Source organism: Plecotus auritus (assembly GCF_963455305.1).
Source record: "Plecotus auritus genome assembly, chromosome: 2".
NCBI classification, from domain to species: Eukaryota; Metazoa; Chordata; class Mammalia; order Chiroptera; family Vespertilionidae; genus Plecotus; species Plecotus auritus.
In genome coordinates this window covers 6,357,889-6,385,879 of record NC_137771.1, presented here as the reverse complement: position 1 = coordinate 6,385,879, position 27,991 = coordinate 6,357,889, and the positions used below count along the sequence as shown (strand labels likewise).

The window sequence follows — 27,991 nt, the reverse complement described above, 5'->3', positions numbered from 1 at the left end:
GTCAGAAGCCCTTCCTTGGTTTCACTGTCCCAGCTTTAATAAATGTTCTCTCAAAATTAAAATCCATATATAAAAGCCAAGTGACCGGAATGCCGGAATGACCGGTCGCTATGATGCACACTGCAGCCGGCCAACTGCCCGATCGGGGGGCGGCTCCTCCCCCTGGCCGGCCCTGGCCAGATTGGGGGCAGGGCCGGCAGCCAACCTCTCACATCCCCACCTCTCCCGGCCTAGCCCGATTGGCCACCATTGGGGCGGGCCGGCCGGACCCCACCCGTGCACAAGTTCGTGCACCAGGCCTCTAGTAAATAAATAGTATCCTGTTCTTTCCTCTCCTTTTTTCTCTGAAGGTAATAATGATTGTTTTGCTTCGGTTTGGGTCATTTTCTTTTTTTCTTTCTTTTTTTAAATATATATACTAGAGGCCCGGTGCATGACATTTGTGCACTGCGGGGCCGGGGGGGTGGGGGGGGGGTGGGTTCCTCAGCCCAGCCTGCACTCTTTCACAGTCCAGGAGCCCTCAGGGGATGTCTGACTGATGGGGAGCGGGCCTAAGCCACAGTTGGACATCCTTAGGGCTGCTGTGGAGGTGGGCCGCTGCTCGCCAGCCATCAGCTGAGCCATCAGCCCAGCTTGTGGCTGAGCGGCACTCCCCCTGTGGGAGCGCACTGACCACCAGGGGCAGCTCCTGTGTTGAGCGTCTGCCCCCTGGTGGTCAGTGAACATCATAGCAACCGGTTGTTCCGCCGTTTGGTTGATTTGCGTATTACCCTTTTATTATATAGGATTTTTAAAAATATATTTTTATTGACTTCAGAGAGGGAGAGAGAAACATCAATGGTGAGAGAGACATAATTGATTAGTTGCCTCCTGCATGGCCCCCAACACACCCTACTGGGGATCGAGCCTGCAACCTGGGCATGTGCCCTTGACTAGAATCGAACCTGGGACCCGTCAGTCCACAGGCCGACACTCTATCTGTTGAGCCAACCTGGCTAGGACTTAAATATATTTTTATTGATTTCAGAGAACAAGGGGGAGGGAGGGAGAGAGAGAGAGAGACATCAATGAAGAGAGAGAATCATTGATCAGCTGCCTCCTGCACGCCCCACACTGGGAATGGAGCCCGCACAACCTGGGCATGTGCCCCGACTGGGAATCAAACTGTGACCTCCTGGTTCATAGGTCGACGCTCAACCACTGAGCTACGCCATTCGGGCAGGGGGCATTTTCTTCTCCCTGCTTGGTTTCTGTATTTTCAGTTGCTTGATTTTTTGTTTTTAATCTTTCTCACATTTGAGGTATTCCTCGGTAACCCTTGAATGCTCTGCTCACTCGTCAGCGTGGGGACTAACAAGCTCTAGCCCCTGAATGGGGCTTGTCCATCAACCTTCACTGTGGGTGATGGCGGCTGAGCCATTTGCCCGTGGAACCTTCAGAGTCAGTATAGGTCCTAGCCAGCCCCTGGACTGGTCGCACTTCCCGGAGAAGAGGGAGGAGCTCGGACAGCTGCCAGATCCCAGGAGCCGAGTTAGAAGGAAGGCTGGGGCTCTCGGTGTCAAGTCTGTTTGCTTAAGGCCTTTGTTATCTGTCTCCCGCTCCCTTCGGCTGGGCCTGGGACCCTCCACTGCACCCCTTTTAAGAACCAGTGTCCAGCCCTGGCCAGGTGCTCAGCGGTTAGAGTGTCTGCCAGCGAACCTCAGGATCACAGGTTCGGTTCTCATGAGTGTGGGGTCTCTGGCTACGCGCATGGGTTCCAATCCGTATGTATCCATTAAATCTGGTTATTTTCTCTTGCTAGAAAGAAGGAATCGGTGTCTGAGTTTCCGCAGGGTCGGGATGAGCAATGGGAATCAGCTGGCTCCTTAACGCTTCCAGAAGGACTTGCTGCTCCGAAGCTGGTGCCTGGTCCCCCTGCCGACTCAGAGTTGCCTTTGGGAGAAGTGTTCCCACCTGCCCACCTGCTTTTCCAGCCTCCAGGGCAGGGGTCCTCAAACTTTTTTTAAACGGGGCCAGTTCACTGTCCCTCAGACCGTGGGAGGGCCGGACTATAGTTAAAAAAAAAACTATGAACAAATCCCTATGCGCACTGCGGGCCCGGGACGAGTCGGCTGCTAAGCAGGACAGGCAGCGGCACCCGGCGGGCCGGATCCATGTCCTCGGCGGGCCGCATGTGGCCCGCGGGCCGCAGTTTGAGGACGCCTGCTCCAGGGTGTGGGTGCCGCCCCCTCCGCTGCGCTCCCCACCCTCCTGCACTCAGGTGTTTTATTTTATGTGTTTACTTTCAGGTGCTTCACAGCAGGGCTTCGCGGGGGGGCGGGGAGAGAAGCAGGTGGTGGGTGCGTTCCTCCATTCCTACCTGGAGCGTCATGGAGGTCTGGGCAACCACAGAACACACCCTGGGGAGGAAACACAGAGGTGGAGGGCAAGGGACAGAGCCAGGATGTCCCCAGGGCTGGCTGCCCAGCGGGTCAGCCTCTGGCTCCTGGACTGTCCTGGCCTCCCTGCCTCGCGATCTGGGCCGGCAGGAGTCACCGGGTCGATTCCCAGAATTCCAGGGGCGGGACGCCGGGGGCAGGACCCGCTTGGACAAACAGATCAAAGGTGAGACTGTGCGAATCCAGACCCGGCCTGGCCAGCTGGACGGGCGCACCATGAGGTGGGTGGGAGCCCCCCGCAGCCTCCCTGGCAGGGGCGAGGGGTGGCAGCAGGTCCCCAGGCCCTCACCGCCCCCCCCCCTCCCCCCCGGTGCCGCCTCCAGGCTGCTGATCCTCCTGGGCCTGCTCTGGGGCGGGGCAGCCGCCCCCGGGGGCACACAGTGGCCGCAGCCCGTGTTCGGGCGCCTGGCGTCGCCTGGCTTCCCGGGGAAGTATCCCGACAACCAGGAGCTGCGCTGGACCCTGACGGCACCCCCGGGCTACCGCCTGCGCCTCTACTTCACCCACTTCCACCTGGAGCTCTCCTACCGCTGCGAGTACGACTTCGTCAAGGTGCCCACAGGGCGCCCCCAGAACTGGCTGGGGCTCGGGGACAGGGGCCCCTGGGAGTGGAGTCCAGCCTGGGAGGGAGGGCAGGCTTGGAAGGGCGGGCAGGCCTGGGTCTGGCTGTCCCTCCCAGTGACCCCCGACCCCACAGCTGAGCTCGGGGACCACGGTGCTGGCCACGCTGTGCGGCTGGGAGAGTACGGACACGGAGCAGGCCCCCGGCAACACCACCTTCTTCTCGCCGGGCCCCAGCCTGAACGTCACCTTCCGCTCCGACTACTCCAACGAGAAGCTGTTCACGGGCTTCGAGGCCTTCTATGCAGCAGAGGGTGAGTGAGAGGCCGGGGCTCACTGACCCTGGGTTCCACCTGTCAGGCCAGGCCCCCCTCCAGGCCCCCCTCCAGGCTCCCAGCCCCCTGAGGCTCGATTCCTGCCAGACCAGCAGGAGAGGGGTCTTCCTTCCTCTGACACCATCTGCCATGCAGATGTGAGTGACAGCCTGACCTCCCCTCGGACCCAGCCCCCCTCTGTGCCAGGCGCTGAGACGAGGACATCCTGGCAGGCCCCCCCCTCCCCCCCGCCCCACCCCGTGACTCCAGGGCTGAGGATGCACAGAGCTGGGTGCCCTGTGTCTGTAGGTCAGATGCTGGCTCCTGCAGGGACCAGCTGTGTGACCTCGGGCCAGACGCTCCACCTCTCTGTGCTCCTCACCAGCTGCTTGAAGGGTTGGGCGGGCCTGGGTGGTAGCCCCGCCCACTGCCCACTGGGTTCCATCGCTGGCTGCTTCCGTCCTAGCTGGGGACCTTGAGCAGGACACACACGGTGTCACTGGTTTTCCGAATGTGTTCTTTCCTCCTCCCTCCAAGTGCTGTGGGGAGGTGGCCATGGCCCTAGGCCGCCAGGGCTTGGCTGGGCGTGGGGAGGCTTCTCTCGGGTCACCCTGAGGCTGGAGGTCCCGGAGCCCAGGCCTCAGTGCTGTCCATCTCCTGCTGACTCCTGCCTGGCCCACCCCTCCCCCAGACATCGATGAGTGCCAAGTGCCCCCCGGAGCGGCCCCCCCCTGCGACCACCACTGCCACAACCACCTGGGTGGCTTCTACTGCTCCTGCCGTGCGGGCTACGTGCTCCACCAGAACAAGCGCACCTGCTCAGGTGAGCCCCGGCTCCGGGCGCCCTGGGCCGCCCTGCCCCACCCTCCTGAAAGCCATGGCTGTTCTGCCCCGGGATCTGGAGGCTGCACCCTTGCTGTGCTTCTCTGTCCCCTCACTCCATCCCTCCATCCAGCCCCCCATCCAGCCCCCCATCCTCCCCTCCTCCCTCCCATCCTGGGCTCAGTCTCATTCTTCTCTGGCTCATTCGCTGGTTAGGCCCCCACGGTGCACCTGGCCCAGCTGGGCCCTGGAACCCCGTTCAGCTCCCTCACCCTCCAGAGGAGGCTCCCAGTGTGGAGGAGGGGGGTCTAGGCCCGCTCACCCCAGTTCCCCTCCACAAGACTTCAGGATGGGGAGTGAGGCCTGCTCAAAGCCACCGGTTCCCGGGCCCCAGCATGCTGACCTGACTCCGTGGCCCCACTGCCTGAGGATGCGCCCTGTGCCCTGGCCAGACGCCGGGACAGGAAACCAGCTGGTGCCCTGGGGAGTGGGGAGCCCCCCCCCCCCACAACCCCCAGGGCTGATCTGACCCTGCCTCCCCTTCGTGTTTCTCCCCGTGTCTCCTCCCTGTGTCTCTCCTGCCTCTTCTCTCTTCCAGAGCAAAGCCTCTAGCCTCCCTCCGCTCCGCCCGCAGAGCCCGCTGGCTGCAGCTCTGGGCCCGGAGAGATTGCGGCTGCCTGCAGCCCCCAGTCACCCCACGGAGCTAACAATAAACCTGGTCCACCTCCACCCGCTCTGCGTGTCTCTGGGGGCGGGGCAGGGGCGGGTTGTGGTGCGTCTGGTCCCTCTCCTCCCTCCCTCTCCTCATCGCAGTCTGGGGGAGCCTCCTGGCTTTCTTGCCGAGAGGGCTCCCCAACCCCGTTTTGAAGAGGCCGAGAGGGGCGGAGACTTGCCTGAGCACACACAGGGGAAGGGAGCTCTCTGCTCCCCACCAGGTCCCCAGGGGCTGAGCTCTGAGCATCTTGGACCCCCTCCTGCTCTGAGGGCAGCGCAGGTCCTGGCCGTGCTGGGTTGGGGAGGTGTCATTGGTGGGCAGCCTGGTCCCCATGTCCAGGGGCCATTCCCTCTGCCCTTGAGGGGTGGGGAGCAGCCACAGGGAGAAAGGAAGGCGGAGCTGGTACTCCACTTTGTAGAAGCCACCCTCCCCCGCTCTGATGCCTGCGTCCCCCTCTGTGCCTCCCATGAATGGCGGGGTGCTGTGCAGGGGCTCAACTAGCTTCCCGACCAGGAAAGACTCCAGATGAGCCCGTGATCAGTGTGGATCTGAGCTCCCTCAGCTGCCCCAGGGCAGAGCCCAGACCAGGGGAGGTGGGCAAAGGGAGGCCCTTCATGACCTTCTGACCTGTCCAGGCGGACACCCAGGGCCCTGGCTGCGTGTGGTGGGAGCCCCACGGTGGATGAACTCGGAGGTTGCTGGGGTCAGGGTGGGTCTGGGGCCCTCAGCCAAGGAGACTAGCTGTCCCTCCCACCCCCACCCCCCGATTCTTGAGAAATGAGGGGAGCCCTCCTCCCTTCTCCGGTGCGTCTGCCCTCACTCACTCCTCTCTGACTCTGGCCCAGGACTCCACCTCCACCCGCTCCGGGGTGGGAGGGGATCCCTGGAAGATGTACATGCGCGTGCCGCCTATTTTAGCTAAAGCCTGGGCGCTAGAGACACCCCTCCCTACATTGTCCCTTCAGCTGCTGGCGGGGTCCTTGGCCTCAGGGGCCTCTGGAGCGGCCATGTGCAGGGCCTCGACCCAGACCAGCGCGTGTGGCAGTCACACCGCCAGACCAGGCTCACGCCGCCCTCTCCCCTCTCCCCAGCCCTGTGCTCAGGCCAGGTCTTCACCGAGCGGTCTGGGGTGATCAGCAGCCCGGAATACCCACAGCCGTACCCCAAACTCTCCAGCTGCACCTACAGCATCCGCCTGGAGGAGGGGTTCAGTGTCATCCTAGACTTCGTGGAGTCTTTCGACGTGGAGACGCACCCCGAAACCCAGTGCCCCTACGACTCCCTCAAGGTCTGGTTCCCGGACCCCCACCTCATCCTGGCCCCTGCAGGTCTTGGGGTGACCGGGGCTCCCCTTCTTTCAGATTCAGACAGACAAGAAGGAATTCGGCCCGTTCTGTGGGAAGACGTTGCCCAGCAGGATCGAAACCAAGAGCAACTCTGTGACCGTGACCTTTGTCACTGACCAGTCAGGGGACCACACAGGCTGGAAGGTCCACTACACCAGCACAGGTGAGGGCGGGGCCCACCGGCAGGAAGCTTGGAGCCCCGTCTCTCCCCAGAGTGTCTACCGGGTGGGGAACGCCCAGCCCATGGGCTGTATCCAGGCGTCCTCAAACTACGGCCCGCGGGCCACATGCGGCCCGCTGAGGGCATTTATCCGGCCCGCTGGGTGCCGCCGCCTGTCCTGCTTAGCAGCCGACTTGTCCTGGGCCCGCAGTGCGCATAGGAATTTGTTCATAGTTTTTTTTTTAAACTATAGTCCGGCCCTCCAACGGTCTGAGGGACAGTGAACTGGCCCCCTGTTTGAAAAGTTTGAGGACCCCTGGAACTCTGAGAACTCATTTGGTCTGGCCCTGCCAAGGCATTAGCGGTCAGTTAATTAAATGTTTGACCAAATATAGCAGGCTACTTTAAAAAATATATGTTCTGATTGATTTCAGAGAGGAAGGGAAAGGGAGAGAAAGAGAGAAACATCAATGATGACAGAGAATCATGGATCGGCTGCCTCCTGCACTCCCCTTAAGGATCAAGCCCGCAACCCGGGCACGTGCCTTTGACCAGAATCGAACTCGGGACCCTTCAGTCCCCAGGCTGATACTCTATCCACTGAGCCAAACTGGCTAGGCCAGTGGTCAGCAAACAGCGGCTCGCAAGCCACACGCGGCTTGCGAGCCGCGGTTTGCCGCTCTGTTGACTAATGAGTTTGCCGACCACTGGGATAGGGGCTTAATCACAAGGAACAACAACAGCCTGTAATTTTGGAATCGAGAGTCTAGGTCAGTGGTCGGCAAACTCATTAGTCAACAGAGCGGCGAGCCGCAGTTTGCCGACCACTGGGCTAGGCCATGCCTGGCTTCCTCCCTCCCTCCTTCGCTTCCTCCCTCTCTCTCTGTCCCTCCCTCCCTCCTTTCCTTCCTCCCTTCCTTCGCATCCCTCCCTCTCCCCCGCCCCCTCTTTCTTTTTTAAAAAAATATATTTTGCCCTAACCGGTTTGGCTCAGTGGATAGAGTGTCGGCCTGCGGACTGAAAGGTCCCAGGTTCGATTCCGGTCAAGGGCATGCACCTTGGTTGTGGGCACATCCCCAGCGGGAGGTGTGCAGGAGGCAGCTGATCGATGTTTCTCTCTCATCAATGTTTCTAACTCTCTATCCCTCTCCCTTGCTCTCTGTAAAAAATCAATAAAATGTATTTAAAATATATACTTTTATTGATTTCAGAGAGGGAGAGGGCGAGATAGAAACATCAATGATGAGAAGAACCATTGATTGGCTGCCTTCTGCACGCCCCACACTGGGGATGGAGCCTGCAACTCGGGCATGTGCCCTGACTGAAAGTGAACCGGGGACCCTTCAGTCCACAGGCGGACGCCCTAGCCACTGAGCCAAACCGGGGAGGGCATGCCGGGCTTTCTGACACAGCTTTGGCTGAAGCCCAGGCCAGGCAACACATCCTACTTTGCACAACATGCAACCGAGTGTGCCACCCGCCTCTGGTTTTAAATCTGAAGAGCTCTCCCGGACTGGTGGTGAGCTTTCTTTCCACGTTAAGTGTCTCATTTATAAACCAAGATCTTCAAACGCTCAGTTCAGACTCACGGGCCCTAGAACCCACAGCCTGGTTCCCTCCGCGCAGCTCAGCCGTGCCCTGATCCAGTGGCGCCACCTAATGGCCACATCTCACCTGTGCAAGCCAAGTACATCCTGAAAGACAGCTTCTCCGTGGTGTGCGAGACGGGCTACGAGCTTCTGCATGTAAGTTATTACAAAACTGAGCGCACGCGATCGTGGTAGTTTTCAAATGTGCACACATTCGTGTCAGCAGATACGTAGCAGGAAAGCAGGCAATGGCTGTTGTCAGCCTGGGTGTGTTTTTTGTCTATGACTAAAAAAAGAAAAGAAATGTAAGTTTGCTGGGAAGAGGGATGGCTACGGGGAATTTTTATTCTTAGGATGACCTAACGGAACAACTCCTGGGCCCACAAAAAAGTAAGCGGCGCTGGGAGGTAGTGCATCCCGCAGAGTTATAAATAGTGGCCACTGTTAGGGAGCGGAAGGATGATTTTTAAAAATGCTTAGTGTATTGCTTTAGGGGCACAGGTAGGAGATTAACACGCCCCCTTTATGTGCTTCAAAATTGTCACTGAGTCCCAGGGGTACAAAGCAATAACAGGAAATGACAGCGAGGTGTGCAGTGCAGTCCTGGGGGGCGGGTGCGGGGCGACACCAGGAAAAAAAGTGACACTTTGCCACCTTGCAGACTTTGGGGGCGGGCTCTTCTCCGCAGCTCCTTGGACTGCAAACCTGCTCCGTTGCTGATTTTTTTTTTTTAATATATTTTATTGATATTTCACAGAGAGGAAGGGAGAGGGATAGAGAGCTAGAAACATCGATGAGAGAGAAACATCGATCAGCTGCCTCCTGCACACCCCCCACTGAGGATGTGCCCGCAACCAAGGTACATGCCCTTGACCGGAATCGAACCCGGGACCCTTCAGTCCGCAGGCCGACGCTCTATCCACTGAGCCAAACCGGTTTCGGCCGTTGCTGATTTTTTTAAAAAAATTTTTAAATATATTTCTTTATTGATTTCAGAGAGGAAGGGAGGAGAGATAGAAACATCAATGATGAGAGAGAATCATGGATCGGCTGCCTCCTGCACACCCCCCACTGGGGATCAAGCCCGCAACCCAGGCATGTGCCCTTGGCCAGAGTCGAACCTGGGACCCTTCAGTCCGCAGGCCGACGCTCTATCCACCGAGCCAAGCCGGCGAGGGCATCTGTTGCTGGTTTTTAACAAATCACCCTGCTCTCCTTTGAAGCAATGGGCTTCTGCCCGAGCATCTTCTCTCACCGAGTCTGGTTTTAGAAAGCTACTGCCGTTCGTCCAAAAAGCGTCTCTGCGCCCTAGCTGACTGGGCTCAGTGGATGGAGTGTTGGCCTGTGGACGGAAGGGTCCCGGGTTCGATTCCGGTCAAGGGCACATACCTTGGTTGCAGGCTTCTCCCTAGCCTGGGCCCTGGTTGGCGCACATGCAGGAGGCAACCAATGTGTTTCTCTCACACCGTTATTTCTCTCTGTCTTACCCCTCTTTTCCACTCTCTCTAAAAATCAATAGAAAAATATCGTCCGGTGAGGACTTTTTTTAAAAAAAAATGCTTTTCTGTAATCGTGATCAGCCATGAACACTGACTGAGCCCTTGGGTAGCTTTCCTCCAGCAAAGGCCGCAGGCTAGAAAACCCAGACACATTTGCTCAGTGTCGCACGAGGCTGGCCTTCCCCCCCTTCTGATCACCTCCCCATGGCACTTCGTATAAAAGAGACAGTGGAGAATCAGCAGGAGGTCAGCATTTGATTCTAAAATGCCAACGCACCTTGACAGGTGGTGTATGCAGCAGCCCCCTGGCACCTGCGCACCTGCACGGAGCCAGAGTTGGGCTGTGCGTCCGGTCATGGGGGTGCGTCGCCCCCTTGGGAGCATCTGGGGAAACACTGGAAGAGGATCTACTGCGGGGGGGAAGGTTTGGGAGTGATTTTCTGATGTAAACAAGGGATTAATATCTTCCCTTCCTCTTTAGGGTCTTTTGCCCCTGAGGTCATTTACTGCGGTCTGTCAAAAGGATGGATCTTGGGACCAACCGATGCCAGAATGCAGCAGTACGGTCACAGGACACCCCAGAGCTTCTGCTGCTGTCACCGCTTCTATTGCTGCTTCTGGCCCTTTGTAAAAAGGATGCTCTTTTTCGGGGACTGAATTCCAAATCTGCTTCTCCTCCGCAGGCTCAGTGCACTCTTAAGAGGTTAAAATGAAACCAGCTAGTAGGATAATTCTTTCCTTTTAATTGATTTTAGGGAGAGAAGAAAGAGAGAGAGAGAGAGAGAGAGAGAGAGAGAGAGAGAGAGAGAGAGAGAGAGAGAGAGAGAGAAAGAGAGAGAGAAACATCACCCCGACCAGGAATTGACCCTGAAACCTGGGTATGTGCCCTGACTGGAAATCGAACCTGACACTCTTCCACGCATGGAGCAACACTCAACCAACGGAGCCACACTGGCCAGGGCAATTATTTGCTTTTAAAAAGTATGATCTTTAAAAGCATTTTTTCTAAGTATAAAATACGTGTAGAAGATGGGAAATAGAGAAAATGACATTGTAATACCCATATTCCCACAGTACAACTCTTATCACTATTTTGGTGTATATCCCTCCAATTATGTAGCTCACATACGCACACAGGTGGGGGTACTTGTGTGGACACACACACACCAAACTGGGACAATGGTGTACATTACCATTTTGTGAACTAAGAATCATGTATCTTAAATATCTTTTCAATTATAAAATACACGTTAATTGGAAAATATAAATTTACAAAAATATATAGTTAAAGCCACTCTTGACCAAATCCCTAAACTACCACTAAGAGTTTGGCGTCTATTCCTTCATATTCTTTATCTCCTATGTTATATATATTAAAGTATTTCACTATTATATGTTCTTTTTTCAAACTATAAGATAAAGTTTAATTAGAAAATTACACAGCCTGGCTGGCAAGGCTCAGTGGTTGAGCGTCGGCCCATGAACCAAGAGGTCACGGTTCAATTCCCGGTCAGGGAATTCTAGTATTTCGGGTTGCAGACTCAATCCCCAATGGGGCATGAAAGGGGCAGCCAATCAATGATTCTCTCTCATCATTGATGTTTCTCTCTCTCCCACCCTCACCCTCCCTCTCTGAAGTCAATAAAAATCTGTTAAAAAAATTATAGAGAGGAAGAAGTGATCCGTGGAAGAAATGGGTTAAGGAGATAAGTTAGAGGCAGAAGGGCCCTTGGAGCTTAGGAGAAAGGCAAAGGTAACATGCTGGGGCGAGGGGGGGGGGGGGTGGGCAGGAAAACAGAGGAAGGGGAGGGTGAGGGTGTGCTCCTGTGTGGGTTTCGGTCTTTTTTCCTTTTGAGAGTGGGAGGAGAGCCAGACAGAAACACCGATGTGAGACACACACATCGATTGGTTGACCAGGGCTGGGGATTGAGCCCGCAACCCGAGTATGTGCCCTTCACAGGAATCGAATCTGGGACCCTTCAGTCCACCGGCTGACACTCTATCCACTGAGCCAAACCCCGGCTATTGTGTTTTTTTAACCAAAATGGGATACTTAATGATTGCAATTGCTTTTCTCCATCTTGTTGGGTTATCTTTCCACATCAGTTTCAGGGGTGGGCAAACTTTTTGACTTGAGGGCCACAATGGGTTCTTAAACTGGACCGGAGGGCCGGAACAAAAGCATGGATGGAGTGTTTGTGTGAACTAATATAAATTCAAAGTAAAGGAGCGGAGGGGAGAGCAAGAGAACCCTCCGCTCTTTTGGCTCCGCGGGCCGGATAGAACAGCCGAATGGGCCGGATCCGGCCCGCGGGCCGTAGTTTGCCCACGGCTCGTTTAGGTATTAATAGAGCCTCTCATTCTTATTAATGACCTTATAGCATTTCATCACTCCATGCTTTTATTTAATCTAACTTCCATTGTCCTCCCCCCCCTTTTTTTTTTACTGTTACATGCACTTGCTGTAGTTAACACCCCTGTACATGTATTTTTGCATATTTTGCATAAGAGTTTCTACAAAATGCCTGGGGGAATTAAATATTTTTGTATCGTAAATTTACATTCCCACCAATTCTTTTTTTTTTTAATATATTTTATTGATTTTTTACAGAGAGGAAGGAAGAGGGATAGAGAGTTAGAAACATCGATGAGAGAGAAACATCGATCAGCTGCCTCCTGCACACCTCCTATTGGGGATGTGCCCGCAACCAAGTTACGTGCCCTTGACCAGAATCGAACCTGGGACCTTTCAGTCCGCAGGCTGACGCTCTATCCACTGAGCCAAACCGGTTTTGGCTCCCACCAATTCTTTTAGTTGAAAAGCAGCAGAGAAGTACTGAAGGCAGTGGAAGCCAGCGGTTGGCGCCCGGCTTCGGCTGTTTTTGGTTGGGTAGTTAATGGGCGTCTCATCTACAATTAGGCAAAGCGCTTGGCAGAGCCAGGCACACAGATATTAACTTGCTGAAAATTATTTAAACGCAACCTTTTAACACCCCCGGATATACATCAACCATTTTTACACCTCTACTGTGTGGAGAACTTTTAGCACTGTCTCACAGATTGGTTAGTTACTTCATATTAGCAATGTCCCAAGTGTGAATTCTAATCCAAATTCAAGGACTTCCAGGTCTTCTAAAAAGTTTAATTTTTGAGCCCTGGCCTGTGCGGCTCAGTTGGTTGGAGCACCATCTGTACAACAGAAGGTGGTGGGTTTGACTCCTGGTCTGGGCACACACACAGGCTGTGGGTTCCATCCCCGCTGGGGCGTGCAGGAGGCAGCCGATCCATTTCTCTCTCTGACCTTCCTTTCTCTAACAGTAATAGTAAGTTCGCTTTAGGAAAGGGATCGTAAGAACAAGCTGAGCCCTTGAGTCAGCTTTGTATTGTCTTTGAGTGCCCTTTTGGGTGGAACTAGACAGTACAGGCGCGGGCAGGCTGTGCCCCTCCCTCCGTGTGGCTGCAGACCTTTCTGACAGAAGTGAGAGCGTTGTCCCGTGGTTTCAGATCCCCTTCCTTTAGGAAAGGCCTCACACCACCCCCGCAGGGACTGCACCTCCACCAGCACCGCAGGGCTCACTATGGGTCTCCCCGTCTTTTTAACGTTAGAATTCAAAGTAGACACTGACTCCTCCCTCTCCCTTGTTCACCAGTTGTTGAGTGTGGCCCTCCCGATGACCTACCCAATGGCCAAGTGGAGTATCTCACAGGTTCTGAGGTGACTACGTACAAAGCTGTGATTCAATATCGCTGTAATGAGACCTTCTACACAATGACAAGAGGTGACGGTAAGCACGCTGCTCCAAGCTGGGGTGGGTGCTGCTTGGGACCAAAGCCCTCACCATCTGAAAAGAAACTTTAGCCAACATTTTGGCTAAGGCTAGACAAACGATTAAAAGGCACTTCTCCCACCAGCTAAGTGAAGTATTATAGCTGAAGTGACTTTAATGTCAATTTGCAAGAATCTGAAAACAGATCTTATCTAGTAAATGACTACTACAAACACACAATATATTCCAAATGGTTTAATTTAACAAGTCAAAACCTTATCATTAAGCACTTGAGATCTTGATACATATTCAAGTTACACATCTAAAAGGTTTCCACTTTGCAAGCAAACATGGTAATGCAGAGACCTCCTATTTATGAAATCATGTAAAATGGTTATTCAGACACCTCTATTTCCCACTGATGCTCAAGAATCAACATTTTTTAAGGGGGTATTCAAGCAAATGACAACCACCTTATACATGCAGTTAAACATTTTTGCTTTTCCAATGATTTGCAGGTAAATATGTGTGTGAGGCTGATGGATTCTGGACGAGCTCCAAAGGAGAAAAATCACTCCCGGCCTGTGAGCCTGGTAATGGACACATTTATACAAGAGATTCGTAATTGATGGAAAGTAGAATGGGTCGGAGACAATAAGTAGAGCTTTAGCTGTGGTAGGCAGAAATGTAACTTCGGTACTTGGCTCTTAGACCAAGTTATTATTTCCAAATAATACGTTCTCATTATCCCCTTTCCATATGGAGAGGTTGTTAGGTGCTGACTGCATCAGTCATTTGATTATTTTGGCCTTACAACTAGGCAAGCATAAAAAATTAAATGATTTTTTAAATTATCTTGAACCATTTATACATTTATAAACATAAGTTCCTCTGTTGTTACTTTTCTTCCCTGTTAAAAATGCTATTAAAACCCAAAGCTAATAACTTCATTATTTCCCTAAGCAATTGTTTTCAATGACATCTAGTTTTTAAACATTAATGCAATTTGCCTTTTAATAGTACTTAAAATTTTTTTTTTACCAGAATTGGCTCTGAAGATATAGTTGAGTAGATATTAAAAAAATCAGAAAGGTAATAATATATTCATTACCCCTGTGTTATTTGGCTTACGTTAGTTATTTGATTTTAGCTGACACCACGTTTACAAGTTTCAACGCAAGTATTCTGCCACAATAGTAAACATTTGGTACATTAATGAGTGCATTTCCTTAGTAATATAGGGTAAAACTTAGTGTTTGGAAGAATCAACTAGATGAAAAACCATTTCCGAACCTGAAGGTTCCTGGCTATAGGTGCGACATTCTAATTTTTAAAGCATTTAAATGTTCAAAGGTTAAATTAATTTTGCCAATCCTATGACAGTGACCCTAATTCCTGCTTTCACAGAACTACATGGTAATCACCCCATTTTAAAGCAGGATAACAGAAGCAATGAAAAGGTTATTTCCTTTCACTTCCTATTCACATCACCCAATGCATCAGCTCAAGACAATCCCTGCTTGCCCTATTAAATAATCCCAACTGTAAAGACCTTATATTTTGCAAAACAAATATCGTTTCTAAAAGAAATTTTACCCACCTCATTTTCTGAGGAGCTAAGAACTACCCCCGGGGTCTCTGAACTGTGCTGTTTTAAGGTAGCTTCACTTGCCGGTACAGGTGGGCACCCACCAATTTGTGATACAATTTTGGGTTAACATGAAATATTAACAAGTCCAAAGTGGTGAGTGGAGAAAAGCACCACTGGGTTTCTACAAAGGCTCTTCCTATCTGCTTCTTTCCCCAGTTTGTGGAATATCAGCCCGTTCAACAGGAGGTCGTATATATGGAGGGCAAAATGCAAAACTTGGTGACTTTCCTTGGCAAGTCCTGCTATTAGGCGACACAACAGCAGCAGGTGCACTTTTGTATGACAACTGGATCCTAACGGCTGCTCATGCTGTGTATGAGCAAAAAGAAGATGCCTCCTCCCTAAACATCCGAATGGGTGCCCTGAAGAGACTGTCACCTCATTACACACAAGCCTGGGCAGAGGCCATTTTCATACATGAAGGCTACAGGCATGCTGCTGGTTTTGATAACGACATAGCACTGATTAAACTGCAGAACAAAGTTGCGATCAATAGCAACATCATGCCTATTTGCTTGCCAGGAGAAGAAGCTGAATCCTTCATGAGGACAGATAACATTGGAACTGTGTCTGGATGGGGATTAACCCAAAGCGGTTTTCTTGCCAGAAATCTAAAGTTTGTTGACATACCAATTGTTGATCATCAAAAATGTGCTGCTGCCTATGAAAAGAAGCTGCATCCAGGGGCAAAGGTAACCGACAACATGGTTTGTGCTGGTGTAGAGAGTGGGGGCAAGGATAGCTGTGGAGGCGACAGCGGAGGGGCGTTAGTGTTTCTCGATAATGAGACACAAAGGTGGTTTGTGGGAGGAATAGTGTCCTGGGGCTCCATTAATTGTGGGGAAGCACAAGTGTATGGGGTCTACACAAAAGTCATTAACTACATTCCCTGGATCAAGAAAATAATTAATAACTTTTAATTTGTATGTTTTCAATCAGTAAATAATTCCTTAAAAAAATGCCTGTAAAAGATCTCAGCAGCAATGTGACCTGAGAAACAGTAGCCCAGCTATTGTCGCCCCAAAAATCAAAACCCAACTCCAGTGAGAGGCTGGCCAGTGTGTCACCCTTTACATTTTGGTATAACGTAAGGGGGTATAAACCACAGTGATGCTCGTCTTTGCCAGAGCAATAGAAACTCACTGGTCAGATTTGCACTGCTTTACTTACAAGGTCCAGTATCTTTCTGTACTGGCTTTTTTTTATTGCATTTCTGGAAATTGCCTGTACATGCTCTTTGAGTATTTTTCTACTTATTCTTACTCTATGAGAGCTTTATATATTACAGCAGTATTGGTTCAGGATAACCTTAAATCATGGACTTTTGTAGATGAACTGGAAACATCAATTCTTCAGCCTAGGTACTAATTCCCATGTTAAAAAACAATATCACAAAAACAGTGATATAATTTTGCACTTATCAAATTGGTAGACAAAATGAACACGGAATAGCACTATTCACATTGTCAAAGACAACACAAATTTTCTAAAGGAAAATTTTGCAATGTATTTCAAAAGCCTTAAAAACATGCATAGTCTTTAACCTAGTAATTCCAATGCTAAGAACTTAATTCAGCCATGCTCCCAGCACTTGGAAATACCCTAATTAATGCTCAAATCCAGAAGACAAGGGAATTAAATGTGGCATTTCCATAAGATGAAATATGACACCAGAAGTAAATGGTGATATTATAGATAAACCTGTATTTTTTTTCCTTCTTACGATGAACATGTAAAACAGGGTCACACTTAGCCACACAATAGACCACAGATCACACAATACCTCAGTAAAGAACCCGAATACACAATTAAGAGCTATTGTCCTGTACTCAACAACAACAAACTATTCTAATTATCACATACTTCTTCCGAATTAAGTGGTTAACTTCTGTTTCCTAAGGACAAGACTTAAGCTCTGACTTAACCTTAAAAATATTTCATTTCAGTTGGCTAGTCCTTCCTAAAAAGTTTTAATAGCTAACATCTAACAAAGCTTTTCATTCTAGCCAGAGTTACCGTTGTATTTAAAAATTCATTGTGAGTTTTGTCCTAATTTCTCTTGTGCATATAAAGTGCAACTTCTTGAGACTCACTTTTTAAAGGTAACTTTACAGCATCTTTGTCACATAGAAAAAGGAAACTGTGTTTTTCCAGTAAGACTCCAGACACTAAACTGGTGGCAACAAAAATTTTTATTCAACTGGTTCAAAAAATGTTTAGAATGAATGCATTTAGATGACCAAATAGATGTTAAAAACAAATCTTTGCCAAATAGTTTACTTCTAAACTTCAAAAAAAAAAAAAAATTTAGGGTAGAATTAAATGCCCATAGCTATGTATTACCACAAACATATTAACAGAAGGCTACTCAACATTGAAAGCCTTCTAAGACCAATTACTAGATTTACACAAGTGTAAAGAGGGATTAAAACCATGCCATTGACAAGTTAACTTACCCCTGGGCTCCTTGAAGGCTTGTCAGTTTAGTCTTTGGAGGTCCCCGAATACCATTTTAAGTGTTACCATGTTACTGCTGCTGAGTAATAGTGCAAGTGCTAAAATGCAAAATTCAGATGGTACAGGGTTTGGAAATCATGCAATTTAGATGCAGAGAAAAAAAAATTAAACAACCGCAAGATCCTTTTACAGAGGAAACTGAATGAAACAATGTGGGGATCACAGTCTAAAGGATGACTTCACTTATAAAAGTTTAAAACACGTAACTTGCAAAAATCCTATTTATCATAATCTAATTAGATAAGGGCATTAGGTAAACTATCAACACAAGAACTGTCACATTCTTCCATTAGAAAACAAGCTCAACTCTCATAGCAGTAGTTACATAAAAAGTACAACAATCAATATATTATTGCTTTTACATACTTAACAATGCATCGTGAAAGTCTAATCTGGGTTTTGTAAACGATTTTATTCAGCATGACTGTATTACCCCCACCTTGGGAGGACAAAGCCCATTTCACTTAACACTTTCACAGACAACCCACCACACCCTGATAGTTCTTAAAGCTATCAAGCTTCTTAATGGATTTCAGGCACAAGATAATTTGTGGTTTCTTCTACTTTTATCCCCATTGCAATTAATTCCACTTTTCAAATACCAAACTAAAAAGGTGCTAATATTCCCTTTCAATTGATATGCTTTGCTACAAAGCATTTAAGAAGAATTAACACTGTTTTGCCCACTCCCCCAAATAAGGTTTTTAGGAGGCATGACTTCCTAATGGAGATTCATACAGGCCATGGAAATAGAACATCACCCAAATGCACAGAGGCACTAAGGAAAAGCTGGAGGGTACTGCTTACCATTTTAGGTGCGGTCACCCAGACTTATTAAAAACTAGGTTTAAAAAGAAAAAAAAAAAACAACAACTTTTCACTTTGGACAATGCAAGAACAAATAGCAATTAAGTCTGGGTATCAGGTGTCAATGCATGACAGGTGATGAATCCATTTGACTTGAGACAACTTTTCAAATAAGTTTATTTGAAGCAAAATAAACTATTGCCAAGAAACTTTATGAAAGTTCCATCTCAAAAGGGTCAAAAAAGGGGAATTAACTGCTATGAATTCTTTGCATTCAGGGCTGCAAAACAAAGACACATATTATTTAAATCAGTTTTATTTAAGAATTTCCAACATTGACAACTCTTATAAAAAGCATCCAAGCACAGGACACAGAACTGCAGCAAACAGCATTCTTAGGGGTAGCTAACAGACATTAGAACTTCCACCCTTCTTTGAGACACCCCCAGCTCACTGGTGAACTCTGCTTCCAAGTACTCCTGCAAAGCACACCACAAGCTCAGTCCATGTTCTCAACCCATCAGCTTCAGTTCACATGGCCACACTTACAGGTCAGTAACAGAAGAGAACACACACCATACAGCATTCACAGCAGTTGACAAAGGGATAGGGGAAATACAAGTATCGTTTCACTTAACACATTCAACTAATGTGGGTTATCTAAGAACAAAACTCACTTAAAGTCTTCCAACAGATGTGGATGTCCTTTGAATGCAAGAAACATTCGTACGTTATTTGCTATCATTGCTCTCTGCACACTCTCTCACCAAAGCCACAGGATGGAGAGACACATCTCGCCAAGTTAAAAAATATCCATTTTGCACCACTGTCTCTGCACGCGCTCTCTCCTTTTCTCGCTCATACTAGCCTTTCATGCCTCGGCACCACCATCAATCCCACACAAGGTTTCAAAAGTTCAAACAGCCTTCTGGTTCCATATCACAGCCTTGCGTTCATAGCGTTGATACGACTCCATGAAATAAAGAGTAGCGGATAAAAATGGGACACCCACCGTCAAAGACGCAGCCTGTGCGGTGTGATGACGAAATCTTGAATGAGAAAGCATGTAGACAGAAGTATTCCTATGGCAGAATATTTACAGCACTACTTTCAGTGAAGTGCTTCTTCCATAAACATTTGAAATGAGATGAACTGCAGAGATTAAATGAAGGCTTCATATTGTACTTTTGCATATGAAGGGAGACAAGTGTTAAAAAACAAAAACAAAAGAACCAAACACTGTGACACCATGATCTCCAAAAAGGAGATATTCCTAAGGAAAAAATCCATATGGTGGAGCTCAAATTAAAAGAAAAGAATGTAGTTCTAATTAATGGTTTCCATTTTGAACATGCAAAGAATTCACTTGACGAGTCCAGGGATAAAATATTACAGGAGAAACCTTTTGATATCAGTTGTAGTGTGTTGGTTTACCAATCAGGCAAACAGCAGTTCACTTTCAAACACTCAGTATTTCAACCCTTTATGTAACAAAACTTATAAAATTCCTTTAACTCTTCCTCTTTTTCTAAAGAAAAATGTCAAAAATACTGCTGAATATACTCCACACTGAACAAACCAATTTTGAAAATTCTTAGTACATATGTATTTTACAATATACTTACCATGAGTTTAGAAAAATTTGAATTCCCACCAGTCTATACAACCAACCGTCATCCACTGTCTACATTCCCCAGCTAGAAGGTTTAGAATCCATGCTTGAGCCAAAGCCTCCATTAAAACCACTGCCCGACCCTGCATTTGAAGCTGATCCCCAACCAATTGCTGCCCCTGAATTAGAACCACTGTAAGAGTTATTTCCAGACCCAAAGGCCTGGTTTGGCTCTCTCTGCATGTTGCCTTGGCTTTGGTTATTACCTGATGGGCCTGACTGGTTCTGCTGACTGGCTAACATGCCCATCATACCCCAGCTGCTCTGCAGCGCTGCCTGGGCTGCAGCCATCATCGCCGGATTAATGCTGAAAGCACCAAAGTTCATCCCTCCACCCATGTTACTACCTTGATTATTTCCCAAGCCAGCTCCGCCCCCTCTACTGTTACCAAATCCACCCTGATTCCCAAAGCCACCTGGATTACCACCAAATCTTCCACTTCTTTCTAACTGTCTATTGCTATTGTGCTTAGGTTCAGCATTGGATATATGTACGCTGATTCCTTTAATGATCAAGTCCTCTCCACAAAGAGACTGGGCAACCTATAAGAAAATAAGGGGTGTAAATAAAGGCGGTTAAACCACTGACTTGTACTTCAAAGTAGCAATAAAACTTAGATTTCAAGCCATTATCTAAACTGAAGGAAAAATACACAATGAATGCTCATTTCATTTAAACTCGAAATAGCCTTTAGCTTTAGTAATGGCAGTAAGAATTTTTCAGTTTACTTTCTAAAGTGGTGTAACACTCTTGGTTAAACACCACATACTGAGAAGTATTAAAACGTTTATCACAGATATCTAGTCCATATACCCTGCATAGCTTACAAGGTCAGAAAGCTTAGTTACGGATGGCAATTAGCTGGATGGGAAATGTTTAAGAGAAATTACCCAATTAACTGGGATAAAGGTTTTAAAGAGAAAAATACCTGATCATCTGCAAATGTAACGAAGGCGAAAGCCCGGAATGGTTTGGGAATGAAGACATCTACCACTTCCCCGTACTGGCAAAAGAACTGCCGCAGCTCATCGGCGGTCATGTCCTCTGTACAACGCCCAACAAACACCTTCCTGCTTCTCAGAGGCTCGTCTGGGCTTTGCTGAGCAAATTCAAGGGCAGGAAAAACAATCAGAAATATTTTATGAGCAATGGAAAAGGCATTACAGTGGAGGATGTAACAGAACCTATCTGCCTTTTACCTCAGGTGAGCATTAAAATAAGTACTTTATTTTTTTGCATTAGCACTCCTTCTTGTAAGACTTCGATGACAAATACAGTTTTAAAGTTTTAAGTTCATGGAAGTATATTTGGATCTAGGAAAGTCAATGGCCAATCAATGTCCCAGCAAAAATAATCATGTTCCAAATAAGCAAGTCTTGCTTGGAACAAGTAAGGCTTTTCTAACAAGGTTACTGCACTCTGCTCACCTTCATGTTTTAACATGTAACCATGTAAGATTGTTAACCAAGTTTAGTTTAGAGGGATGTTAAACTAAATATTTCAAACAACCATAAAATATTCAGCATGCATTAAGGTCCCAAGGCTTTAACCAGCCAAGAGGTTTCAAGAAAACATCCTGACACTACCTTTCCAAGTGTATTTAACATTGTATTTTATAGTGTCTTCTACTGGAAGTTTGTCAGCAAAAGTTCCCAAAGCAGAAATAAAAAAAGCAAAGAAATAAAAAAAGCAAAGTACCTTAGAATTAGGAAGTTTACAGTCACACCATCGTCCATCTATCATATGTCTCTGTGACATGACTTTCACCTGGGTTTCATATTCCGTGAATCGAACAAACCCAAACCCTTTTGAATGACCAGTTTTAATATCTTTCTTGACCTAGAAAAAAATCATTTAAATTTACTGAAACAACAGACACATAACCAAATGAAAAATTCCTTGACAATGTGAATGGCTTCAACTGGATGCAGTGGCTTCATTAAAACTTAAACCAAGAATAAAACCCCAAGAATAAATCTATGTTGAGTTTAGATCCTGTTTATAGCAGAGTATGACTCTTTTACATAACAGAATTTCAACAAAATGTTTTAGAATGCAAAGATAAATTAGATCTAATGTTTACGAATCTTAAATTAAAAATACTGTCTGTTGAACATGAAGGGCAGTGTCACTAAAACAGGAATTCTGCGTGCTCATTCACCCAGAAAAAGAAAAACTGTTAAATGAAATCAAAGTTTACCTGAACCATGAGAACTTCTCCAAAGGTACTGAAGTATTCTTTTAGATCCTGCTCCGTGGTTTTCCACGGGAGACCCAACACTATTAAATCAGATGTTTTCTGGACGGCTCTTTTCACTTTCACTGCTGATGAAGCATCTGTTTCATCCATTTTCCTTTTGTTATCTAAACAAAATGAGCAGAAACCTTTTAGAACTCTTCATGTAACACGTCTCAGAACACGCTGCCTCCTACATCTAGAAGTGAGAAGCAAAAAGATTCTAAGAACATAAAGATGTTTCAACTTTTGGCAAAGAGTAATGTCAGCTCTCAACGACAGAATAAAGGATTGAGTAAGTGGTTGAGGTGCTTTTCTGGTGCAAATCTAGGGGCTCATACAAGATTACAAATATATATTCTCCCCTCTCAGAAGGCATATCAAAACATAAATAATTCTACTTCACTATTTGAAATACACTGAGGGAAAAAAAAAACAGGTTAAAAGAGAGTAATTACCATCTTTTTGCCTGTTAAATGTATTTGCTTAATTATTTTAATGCCTATAACTTAAAGGCTATCTGCCAAAAAAAAAAAAAATCAGCAACTTTTATTTCTAGCTGTAGATGTAAGGTGATTTCCATTTTCTAAACTTTCAATAATAAAGGCACACTAATTTTTGTAATATTAAAAAACCTTAGGTTTTTTTAAAAAAGCAAAATTATAAAGGCAAGAGAAGAACTGAATGAAAATTAAAAAAAAACAGACATTTTTTAACAATTTTAGGTTCACCGCGAAATTGAGAGGAAGGCAGAGATTTCCCACATACTGCCCTTCCTCCACACACACAGCTTCTCCCATCAACATTCCTCCCACGGTGACACATTTGTTACAAGTGATGGACCTACATTGATACATCACTGTCTTGCCGAAACCGGTTTGGCTCAGTGGATAGAGCGTCGGCCTGCGGACTGAAGGGTCCCAGGTTCGATTCCGGTCAAGGGCATGTACCTTGGTTGCGGGCACATCCCCAGTGGGAGGTGTGCAGGAGGCAGCTGATCGATCTTTCTTTCTCATCGATGTTTCTAGCTCTCTATCCCTCTCCCTTCCTCTCTGTAAAATATCAATAAAATATGTTTAAAAAAAAAAAAAGATACATCACTGTCTAAATAACATGGCAACATTTGTTCAGATATTTAAATACAGTTTTCACTTAAAAAAAAAAAGTTCTGTAACTTGCAGTTTTCACTCATTTAAACTAGTGGTCTTACAAACTAGTCTAATAGTAACATTTAAAGAATCACTTGTGTTATAGGAGACGTTGCGCCATGAAAAGAGGCCACCATCTACGACGTCCAATGAGACACAAAACACGACTAGACTTTAGCGTTACGGCTGCAAAACCCAGGGGCCACGAACCTTTGGGGTAGTTGACAACATACACCAGGTTTCCCCAGCCAGCGTCCGGCGCATGCAGAATTCCTTCCACCAGCCGCACGCCTCTCATGCACTGGGACACCGGGTTGCGGTAGCGCAGCCCACAGGCCCCTGGAAACTGGGCTGTGACTGTGGACAGCAGCACTGTCCCATCGTCTTCAGATGGTATTTCAATGGGCTCGTCATTCTCATCTTCCGTTACCCGAATATATTCCGACATCTTCTGTTTTTCTTAAATGGAAAAGAGATATCAATGACTAACACTTGTGTCAAAGGAACCGTTTCCTTATAACCAGCTGATGAGTATCACTACCCTGCCATTGTTCTAGGACTTCCAGAAAAATCCTTGCCGTCTGGATTCTTATACGTGTTGGCTATCCCTGAAACGTTAGGAGGCAAAGATCCTAACTCCTATCAAAACGGGATGCCTCGTTCGCTCATTCATTCAATGAACATCTGCTGAGTGCCTACTATGCATCTGGTGCTGCAACTGTGAAGCCCGTAGTTTCGGGTGGCATGCTGGTGACCAGGGGTGCGGTAAGCAAGAGGACGACAGCAAACGAGTAACTATCTTATTACGATCGTGATGTGTGTACTGGAGAGCAGTCGATGATGTTGGGGGCCGGGGAGAACCTAGGCTGGCGGCGGCGTGTGTGGGAGGAGCAAGGGGCGAAGTCGATTCCCTAAGAAAGCGCTGAGCCGCTGAGTCTCAGGACCGAACGGGCGCAGTGAGCCAGGTGAAGGGAACAAACAGAGAATAAGTTCCTCTCTGTTCCTCATTTTGGGACTTCGGGGCTCTCCCAACTTGAGCCTCAAGGGCAGCGGCGACAGGTCCTGGGCAACGCGGGCCGCAGCCTCCCAGAAGCCCGTGCGTGACAGCTGAAGTCGGAGCGGCTCAGCGCGGCCCACGGGGCCGCAGGGCGCTAGGCCTAAGCGGGCAGTGCCCCCCGGAGAGCACAGTACCGAAGGCACCGGGCATTGCCCGGGTGCCCAGGCCGGAGCAAGCCTCGGCTCGGGCTGCGCGTCCCCGCTCCGGCCCCGCTGACAGCGGCGCCAGGCCGGGCGGGGGCCGCAGCCGCTGAGTCCGCCCCCGGCCAGCCGGGCCGGAGCCGAGGCTCCCGGGCCGTCCTTAATGAGAAGCGGCCGCGACTCACCCTCTAGGCCGCTGACAGGAGGCCCGACAGGGAGAGTCAAGCAGCCGGGGATCCAGGAACAGCCCAGCGACCGCTTCGCTCCCACAAAATGGCGCTGGGGCCGCCTCCTCCGCCCGACGGCCGTCGCCGCGCCCACGGCTCCCCGGTTGGAGGGGGAGCGCGCCGTTCGGAGACGCCACGACCCGCTCCCCGGGGAGCGCGGTTTCCCTCCTGGGAACCTTAACCGATAGAGAAAATGGAGAGGCTAGAAATGGACAAGTACCTGGTCTAAAAATCTATAAAATGGGAAAATATGGATGCGTAGGTTTTTGACCGCCCCCACGTAGCGGGACAGATGGTATCGCCCAACCAACCGCCGGCCGGGGTCCCGGCCGGAAAGTGCGCGAGACTAGCGCGGGGCGGGAGCCGTGAAGGGGGGCGGGGCCCGGCGGGGTGGACAGGGCCTGGCGGGGAGGACTTTCGCGCTGCTAGAAGGGCAGGAGAAGCCAGGACCCTCTGTCTGCGAAACGAGCTGGGCATGTCCCCTTCGCCCTCCCATAGCCATGCTCCAAACCTGGAAAGGATAACTTTTACATAATAGCAACGATAGCGCCTACTCTGTACCAGGTGCCTTCTAAGTTCTGTAGCACATATTCCCCCTCCAGTCTTGTGAGGTGAGTACTAATGATGCGATCCGCACGTGCCGAAGAGGAAACTGAGGCACAGAGAGGTGAAGGATCTTTTTTTTTTTTTTTTCCAAGGAGGTGAAGGATCTTGTATAAGGTCACCCAGGTGGTGGACTTGGGATTTGAGCCCTAACCCTAATGCTAATGTATTTTCGCTCCAGGCCTCCAATGTCATATTGTACTTCACCCATGATAAGACACACCTGTTTGTTTCACGTTTCTGAAACCACTGTGTTTTCAGTTCCAGTGTCCTACTTGAACTGGCAGCAGTTTTAATTTAATAGTGTATGGATGTATCAGCTTCAGTGAGATGCAGAAACACCCAAGTGCTCTACATTTATGCATTAACTCATTTAATTCTCAGAGCAACGCTGTGACGTAGATGCCATTGATACCATTCCTGGTTTGTCGATGAGGAAATGGAGGTGCAGAGATTAGGTAGCCCTGCCCAAGCTCACAGGGCCAGTAAGTGGTGGAGCTGGGATTTGAACCAGGCCGCCTGGCTCTGTAATGGGTGCCTCCTGCTTCTTTCAGCCTCCTAGGGAATCAGCATTAAGCCCTTCAAGTCCATCTCTGATGCCTGCTGTTCGTGTTAACCAGATTGTGCCTGAGTCTGTTTAGGGAGATTGGGAGGACAGAGTGGAGGCATTCAGAATGGATGACCTTCACCTGCCCCCAGGGGTAGCCCTGCATATAGGGGACATGGCCGGACAGATGGCCCCTGGTGGTCACTCATGTGTCAAAACATTGGCCAAAGCGGGGAGGTCTGTGTCATCTCAATCCAGCCATTTGTTTGGGGGAAGAAGTCAGTTTTATTATCTGCATTTTTCAGAAGAAAAGGAGGCTTGGATGCCATGTGCCTTGCCTGAGGTCACATACTTGCCCCCAAATGTCACCTAGCCTGTAAATTACTGTCCCAGCTTTATCAGACCCTGAAGCTTCCCTCCATCCACCTCCCTGGGCTATTCTCTGTGACAAGACTGAGGCTGAGGCATTCCGTGTAGGAAGCTCTGTGGGGACTTGGATGCCTGCTGCAAGTGGGCAGAGCTGGGTATGCGGAAACTGGAGAAGGTCACGCAGGGACAAAACCACAGAGGCCGTCCCTTCTCCCAGAGGAGTTCAGGGGAGTTAGGAAGCCCAGAAAACACAATCTTGAAGATGTAATATTCTCCGGGAAGAGAATCAGTAAGGCCAGAGGAAGGCTCCCAGCTGAGTGCTTCCGGCTTTCCGCTTACGGTGCTGATTGTCAAAAGTTCTCTTTGTTTGAAATGTGTTTTGTAAGTCCCCTTGGTTGTTTGCTTGTTGGTTCATATCCCTTGCACATTAAGCCCAAAGATTGTTAGAGGGCCCAAAAGTATCTGTTCTCACCCATCTCCTCTCTTCTGAGCATTTGTTAAATGCTTTCTGAAGATAATGGGTCAGGAAGATTTTTTTAAAAATATATTTTATTGATTTTTTACAGAGAGGAAGGGAGAGAGATAGAGTTAGAAACATCAACGAGAGAGAAACATCAATCAGCTGCCTCCTGCACACCCCACTGGGGATGTGCCCGCAACCAAGGTACATGCCCTTGACCGGAATCGAGCCTGAGACCCTTGAGTCCGCAGGCCGATGCTCTATCCACTGAGCCAAACCGGCCTGGGGCATGGGTCAGGAAGATTTTGCTGAGGTCGTACGCCTTATCCAGCGCTGTGCTAAAACTCCAGTGTAAAGACGGACAAGGAAAATGAAAGCCACTCGAGGATGGAGTGGTCTAATCCAGAGGAAGTGGGCAAAGAGAACAATTGGAAAACAGTCCCAGGAGGCATAAAGCACGTGGGTGCCCTGCGGGGCAGATGCTGAGGGACCCAGGGGCTCCCCAACAGCTCTCTTTGCAGTGGGGAGGGGGAGTGGTCTGGCTTTCAGCATAAGGATAAGGATTCTCAACTGGAAAGCAAAGGTCCTGGACAGAGAACCAGAGCGAGGTTCTGGGAGGGGCCCCGTTTGCAGCAGGTTGCTTGGGGTGCCTCCTGGCCTCCCAGCTCCATAAAGTGAACATGCATTCCCGGAACTGGAGGGAATACTTAGGCACTTAAGGTATTTAAATGCAAGTCACTTTATCAAGATTTAATTTTCTGTTAATTTCTGTATTTAGCTCCCATCAAAATTAGGAGCTGCCTCCTCAACTGGTCTAGGTCTAATTTATGTAGATCTTACTAATTATTTTTTTACTCTGAATAATTTATAATTGCACCAATAGTAGAAAGGACTCCTATGTAGCCAGATGCACCAACTGATAACATTTTGTCACATTTGCTTTATCACTCCCTCTACACAGTTAGTATTATAATAAATACTAGAGGCCCAGTGCACGAATCCATGCACCAGAGGGATCCCTCACACCTGTGCATGATCGGGGCTGGGGAGGGACCGTGGGAGGGCTCCAGGGCATATCTGGCCTGTCTCGTCCAGTCCCGATTGGCTGGACCCCAGCAGCAAGCTAACCTACCGGTCGGAGCGTCTACCCCCTGGTGGTCAGTGTGCGTCATAGCGACTGGTTGAAAAAACGGTCGGACACTTAGCATATTAGGCTTTTATTATATAGGATATATATATCACAGTACTGTACCATTGCCAAATTCAGGAACTTTAACAGTAATATCACAGGCTTGAATGTTTGGCAGGAATACTCCTCGGGAGCACATCAGGAGGCACAGGGCGT

At 48.6% G+C, this 27,991-nt stretch overlaps 2 protein-coding genes across 16 annotated transcripts; one reads left to right on the top strand and one right to left on the bottom strand.

Annotated features, from left to right (window-relative positions):
• Positions 1-2,573: 2,573 nt before the first annotated feature.
• Positions 2,574-17,153, top strand: MASP2 (MBL associated serine protease 2; the record flags this gene model as incomplete). 4 transcript variants are annotated; one of them, XM_080652155.1, is made up of 11 exons in its annotated part: positions 2,598-2,659; positions 2,762-2,990; positions 3,136-3,313; positions 4,005-4,136; positions 5,942-6,138; positions 6,212-6,359; positions 7,983-8,101; positions 9,926-10,004; positions 13,095-13,229; positions 13,730-13,804; positions 15,019-17,153. In XM_080652155.1, the coding sequence occupies 11 exons, from the start codon at positions 2,655-2,657 to the stop codon at positions 15,780-15,782; spliced, it is 2,061 nt and encodes a 686-aa protein (XP_080508281.1). In that variant the 3' UTR covers positions 15,783-17,153. The 4 variants fall into 4 exon arrangements, with proteins under 4 accessions (XP_080508283.1, XP_080508281.1, XP_080508282.1 ...); XM_080652154.1 differs by having other exon boundaries at positions 2,655-2,990; positions 15,019-16,892; XM_080652157.1 differs by lacking the exons at positions 5,942-6,138; positions 6,212-6,359; positions 7,983-8,101; ... (2 more) ...; positions 13,730-13,804; positions 15,019-17,153 and adding an exon at positions 4,734-4,869 and having other exon boundaries at positions 2,574-2,659.
• On the bottom strand, positions 17,037-24,730 carry TARDBP (TAR DNA binding protein). Of its 12 annotated transcripts, none has more exons than XR_013959738.1 (8): positions 24,626-24,724; positions 23,454-23,702; positions 22,060-22,223; positions 21,558-21,698; positions 20,788-20,958; positions 19,199-20,401; positions 18,187-18,466; positions 17,037-17,417 (listed from the first exon to the last, which is right to left on the bottom strand). XR_013959738.1 is itself a non-coding variant. In XM_080652187.1 (7 exons), the coding sequence occupies exons 2-7, from the start codon at positions 23,689-23,691 to the stop codon at positions 19,283-19,285; spliced, it is 897 nt and encodes a 298-aa protein (XP_080508313.1). In that variant the 5' UTR covers positions 23,692-23,702; positions 24,626-24,724; the 3' UTR covers positions 17,037-19,282. The 12 variants fall into 12 exon arrangements, 4 of the variants coding, with proteins under 4 accessions (XP_080508313.1, XP_080508310.1, XP_080508312.1 ...); XR_013959739.1 differs by having other exon boundaries at positions 18,187-19,338; positions 20,275-20,401; XR_013959740.1 differs by lacking the exon at positions 18,187-18,466 and having other exon boundaries at positions 17,383-17,417; positions 19,199-19,338; positions 20,275-20,401.
• Between the last annotated feature and the right edge of the window lie 3,261 nt (positions 24,731-27,991).

Bases quoted from the DNA above. Each gene is read 5' to 3' on its own strand.
- TARDBP (XM_080652184.1), bottom strand. From the start codon at position 23,691: ATGTCGGAATATATTCGGGTAACGGAAGATGAGAATGACGAGCCCATT. The intron at 22,224-23,453 runs GTTCGTGGCCCC...CATTTTGTTTAG, and splicing joins TGTTGTCAACTACCCCAAAG to ATAACAAAAGGAAAATGGAT. The intron at 20,959-21,557 runs GTACTTTGCTTT...GAATTTGCTCAG, and splicing joins GTAAACTTCCTAATTCTAAG to CAAAGCCCAGACGAGCCTCT.